Source organism: Pagrus pagrus (assembly GCF_965226575.1).
Source record: "Pagrus pagrus genome assembly, chromosome: 14".
In the NCBI taxonomy this organism is placed as follows: Eukaryota; Metazoa; Chordata; class Actinopteri; order Spariformes; family Sparidae; genus Pagrus; species Pagrus pagrus.
The window spans coordinates 12948235-12953774 of record NC_140198.1 but is presented as its reverse complement, the minus strand read 5'-3'; the positions used below and the strand labels follow the sequence as shown (position 1 = coordinate 12953774).

At 39.7% G+C, this 5540-nt stretch overlaps 1 protein-coding gene across 1 annotated transcript; it reads left to right on the top strand.

The window, feature by feature from the left end:
• Nucleotides 1-238: 238 nt before the first annotated feature.
• Nucleotides 239-4342, top strand: sdf2 (stromal cell-derived factor 2). The gene is made up of 3 exons (XM_084372826.1): nt 239-479; nt 1768-1964; nt 3087-4342. Exons 1-3 carry the CDS (start codon nt 296-298, stop codon nt 3384-3386), a joined length of 681 nt encoding a protein of 226 aa, XP_084228952.1. The 5' UTR covers nt 239-295; the 3' UTR covers nt 3387-4342.
• The last annotated feature ends 1198 nt before the right edge of the window (nt 4343-5540 follow it).

The window sequence follows — 5540 nt, the reverse complement described above, 5'->3', positions numbered from 1 at the left end:
CCCTGCTGGTTCAGCTTGACTCTACAGACAACGACACTACTAAACATGAGTACGCAATATATGCAGTGTTGTTTTTGAGTGTGGATATTATCATATTATCATAAATGTGAAAAAGCATCACAGTGAGGCCAAATAAACCCAATTTAAAGCAAAAGGGGCCTGCAGTTACCACTCCGAGTCGCTAGGGGCGCCGTTTCCCGAGCTTCACGTTGGCATACGGTGCCGCTTTAATGACGTAGCGAAAAATAATACAAATCTCGGAGAGGCATCGGCGGCTGCTTGGGTTTCAGGAGGAATGGGTAGCTTAAACTGTGCTGTTCTTCCACACTCTCTGCCAGCGCTTTTAGTATTGTTATCCTGTGTGTTTGGGCTGTCTCTCGGCACGGAGCTGAGTTTTGTGACATGCGGATCTGTCATTAAATTGTTAAACATAAAGCACAATGTGAGACTACACTCGCACGACGTACGCTACGGCTCTGGTGAGTTTCCTGTCATTAAACCATTATTCAGCGTTAATAGACAGTTAGCTTACATCGTTTTTCACTTGCTACATTAACTACAGCTGCTTTTATCTACCTCTGTAACTAAAACTGTACCGCTGGGGTTTTCTGTGTAGTAACAGTGTCACTGTGACATTTAATTAATGCTGACTCCATTATGTGTACTGTCAAACAGTGGCACGCGTAAAGATGCGTGACGTGTGACTGATTTTAGGTGATATTTATGAGCAAATATTTAAAGAAAAATGAAGACAGTACATGAAAAACATCAACCCTTTATAAAAAATATAAATATATAATATAAAAACATAGTATGTTAAATCTTAGCATACTTAAGTATACCTGTAGGCAGAGTACACTTCAGGTATGCTAATGATTACTTAACTTAAAGTTTGCTATTTCGGAACAAGTAATTTTATACTAAGTATTTTTTATTTGCTAGTAAATTCTAGAAAAGCACAATTTTAGGTGTATTTTGTGTACTTTTATGTGCTTAAGTGGAACAACTTGAAGTATGTTTTGTACACTTTAAGTATATCGCCATGTATGTACTCATATATGCTTGATAAGTTTATTTAAAGTCTAACTTATTTGTGTTATAAGTACATTTAAAAGGTCTTAATGTGATTCTCATGCAAATATACAAGCAATATACCACTAATATTATTATTGCAGTTATAATATACCATTTATATATTCTTATATTATGAAAAGTATGCTCAGTTATACTAATGGTTTATTTTAGTTACTTTGAAGTTAATTCTCAGTATACTAGTACTCAGTTTATTATTACTTTGCTGTACTTACTTTCTACATTACATTTTATCTTTACTTTAATCAGCATAGTAAACTATTTTAAGTTTAAGATAACCACAGGCAAGTACAAGACTACAAATTAGCTCTACTGTAATAGAAATGCCCCCAACTCAACAAAGGGGGCTGTCTAGTTAAAATAGTCAGGGGCTCTGTTGTTATAAATAAGTTGTACTACACACTGAATTGTAGTTGTATGGCTTTAGCCTTTAAACTTAACCTTGTGAGCTGTTTGTTTGCTAACATGAGCCCTTGGGTTCAAAGTCAAACCGAACACTCACTAATTTTACTCTGTTAGTTTGTTCATACTATGAACAAATTCACAAGTCAAAATACAATACAAGAGAATTGGCGGATTTTTTTGCAGAAGTCCTAGTTTTGTTTTTTTGGTTGTGAGTATCTACGCAAATGGTCCTCTGCTCACCTTGTGTGTGTTTATGTGCGTGTGAGACAGGTAGTGGGCAGCAGTCTGTAACAGGAGTGACTGCAGTGGAAGACAGTAACAGCTACTGGAGCGTTCGAGGGACAATTGACACATTGTGCCATCGAGGTACCCCGGTCAAGTGCGGGCAGACGATCCGCCTGACCCATGTCAACACAGGCCGTAACCTGCACAGCCACTACTTCGCCTCCCCGCTGTCCTCTAACCAGGTGGGTGGTGTGTGAGAAGAGGAAAGGTGTTATGTAAATGATTATCCACAGAGCTCCCAGCAGAGGTTAAGAAAGGATATTCAAAGATGGTTTTGACATTTTACTTCACTACCACCCTGCCAAGTTAAAGCCACTGAGAGAAGGAATTGAATAAAAACTACAATTACTAGCATGTTGTCAGAGATGTAAAATACCAAGAGTTTGCCCTTCACGTGTAGTGAAACCTAGACCGACATTTGAGGTGGAGCTGAAGTGACAGCAGCTTTTACACTTCAGGAAACTCACGAACTTTGTGGGAAATGAGCCGCGGGTCAGCAAAAACCTCTCCATTCTTGAGGAAGTGTGAAAACACTGTCTATCCAAAGTGTTAAGGGGCCGGAAGATGTGTACCGTGAAATGATTAGAAAGTGTCACATTTTGGTATACTGTCAATACCAAAGTGGTGATTCCTTTTACATCTCTTATGGCACTTCTTGATTTACAGGATTGTTGCATCAATATGAGGAAGCTCCTTGACACAGACAGTCCTTTCTGCTTTATTACCTCCGCCAAGGATGTTATGTTTTTGCCTGTGTCTGTTTGTTGGTTGATTTGTCAACAGGATTACACAAAAACTACTGAATGGATTTATACAAAACTTGGATAGAGGATGAGTCTCAGCCTAGAATAGACTAGTGGGTAGTGAGTGAGTGAGTACAAAAGGTGCTGGGCCTTGATGGAGGTATGCGCTTTACTGAGTGGCATTCTTGATTCATCTGTAAACAGTTTGAGCGTGTTTTGGATAATGATTGTCAGTTTCAAGACATTTGACTGAATAAATGCCTTGTGATTTGTTAATGAACATTAAAACAAATGCAATAATTTTCCAATTAAAGCCAAAGCTCTCAAATGGTTTTTATTTTAAGTTTCTATCTGCTCCAGAGGCTGAGAAATAAAGGTTTTAGTGAACATTGACATTTCTGCCAAGACAAAACTCTCAGGTTTTAGTGGGTGCTTTTAAACAATGCCATACATATATATATTTATATATATATATATATATATTGTGCCTTTCACAAACCAAAGACACCTCATCCTCCCCTCTATTGCTTGTCTTTTACTTTCTTTCTCACTTGTCAACAGGAGGTGAGTGCATTTGGTGATGAAGGAGAAGGGGACCACCTGGACGAGTGGACAGTTCAGTGTGGGGGATCTGTATGGAAGCGCGAGGAGGCCGTCCGCTTCCGCCACAAGGCCACTGACGCACTGCTGTCAGTGACGGGGGAGCAGTATGGACGGCCGATCCACGGTCAGAGGGAAGTTCACGCCATGTCGGGCCCCAGCCAGCACAGCCTTTGGAAGACCATGGAGGGCATCTTTATGAAGCCCAGTGAGATTCCAGCGGGCAGTCGAGACTACAGTCACCCACACACGGAGTTCTGACCTTGACTTTTCTTCTCTGCTTCAGTCACTTCCCATTGTTCTGTCTGTCTACCGCTGTATTCCTACCTCTGTACCCGCTGCTCCCCCTTTTCTCGTCTCATTTTTCTCTTTCATTAACTTTTACACCATCTTTTCACAAGACTGTGCCAAAGTCTGTCATGAATCAGGGTACAATGACTTCATCTTTTCGATCCTTAGCAACCTCTCTCACATTCATTGTGTTGTAGGAAACACTACTTGAATCCTCAAAGATCCATCAGCTACTGTCAGACAGCTAACAATATTTGAACAGCCTTAACATGTATTGAAATTCATTTAAAAAGTCTTTATTACGGTTTGTGACACTTTACATCCAAGAAGACGTGTTCTTCTCAGCTGTTATTTATTATTAAATAAGTGCAATCAGCAGTCACACTACAATGCAGAAGGCAGCGCAGGTGTTGTGCATTGGTACACTCAAGTCATCTTGTGAGTCTTGTGTTTTGTTGGACTAAAAAAAAAAAACATTGTTACACTTGTGCCTTTATTCTTTTTTAAGAAGTCGTAGGTGTTTACATTGTGGAGCCTTTTGAACTTTTGGAAACACAAGAATTTTCATGTGTTTTTATGGTATTTGTAAGCCATATTCTACCCAACAAGATAAGCAGTGTTACTATGTCAAATTACCTTTTTTCTCCTCCTTTCAGTCCGATTCAGTATTGCATATTAAGTATCCCACCCTAACTGACATGAGAGAATAACCAGTTGGAGGTGTTTTTTTTTATGTACACCATTGAACTGGATGCTGTTTATTGTTGTCGTTTGATCCGTTTCTAGGTTCTGGGAGAAATTGCAGTGTTTTACGTTCATGCTGTCTGTGCATGTATAGGTGTTAGATCAACTCTTTTGTCCAGAGGTTCATGTGAGCTACAAACATCCAATGAATACCTCATATTAAAGTGGTTTTTTTTTATGCATACCAGTATCAGTGTGACTTCTTTATTGGACATTCTACTTTTTTAATTGGTACAAAACAGTTGAAATTATCTGTCCACTCTTATTCAAACAACAAAATAAACATTGTATTGTTTGCAGCCTTAACAAATTGTAACCTGTTTCATAGACAAAGACAATAGACAAAGCCCCCTCTCCTGAAAATGGTAGGAACCATTTTTTGCATGGAGCTAACGTTTGAGTAAATTTCTTCTGCTTAGTCAGGACCTGCAAATAAATTGATGCCAGAAAAGAAAGGACAATTAAAATATGGAGCTGGCAAAAACTTAGACCCAGATAATAAAGTACCAGCCTAGTCTTTTTCAGTCAGCTAAGAAGGCTGCTCCAATTCAGGGCTAACGTCAGTAGCCAAGAGATAGTATAGCTAGCACTAGTAAAGAAGAAACAAACACCTGCTTGTTCAATAACCAGATTTTATTTTGAGCCAAAATACTCACCGTTACTTATTGAAAAAATAAAAGAAGAAAAGAAGTTAGCTAGAACTGCAACAACGCATACAGCAGCTTTAACTTCTCGCTAATGTTGGAGTAAATTTCCTCTGCCGCAGGACCTGCACATAAATTGATGCCAGGAAAAAAAAGGACAAATAAAAATAGGGAACTGGCAGAGGCTTAAGACCCAGATAATCATGTAACAACCAACTTTTTTCAGTCAGCTTAGAAAGCTGCTCCAAGTAAGTATTAAGAGGTGAAAGATAGCCAGGAGGCCAACGTTACCAGCCAAAAGATAGCCAGCGTCAGTGTAGAAGCAACACCTGTCAGAAAAAGAACGTCAATAATAGCATTGTTCTGCATGTTTTATGTAGGTGTGACACAGCAGAAGCAGATTTGGAGAGCGCCCATTCACTGGACCTTTACGGGGTCAAAGTATTTCTGTGGGCAGGCCTGCAGTGGTCAGAGAAGTTGGAAATGACCTTTTTGAGTCCGACCCCTTAATTCCACCCACAAAGATGAAAACAGACCTAAGTATTGTCTGCCTGGACCATTACGCTAATGCCTTGTTTGTCCACTTAATGGCATGTTTTGCTTCATTATCTGGCGGCTAATGGGGTTTGGGTGCATCTGCTATGAGGCTGTTCCCACTCGTATTTGACCTATGCTCCCTAATTATCATGATTTAGAGCGAGGGCTGATGCCAGCACAGCTCCACAGGAAACTCCTC

Coding starts and splice junctions, on each gene's coding strand:
- sdf2 (XM_084372826.1), top strand. CDS start 296: ATGGGTAGCTTAAACTGTGCTGTTCTTCCACACTCTCTGCCAGCGCTT. Junction 480..1,767: donor CGACGTACGCTACGGCTCTG/GTGAGTTTCCTG, acceptor CGTGTGAGACAG/GTAGTGGGCAGCAGTCTGTA. Junction 1,965..3,086: donor CCCCGCTGTCCTCTAACCAG/GTGGGTGGTGTG, acceptor ACTTGTCAACAG/GAGGTGAGTGCATTTGGTGA.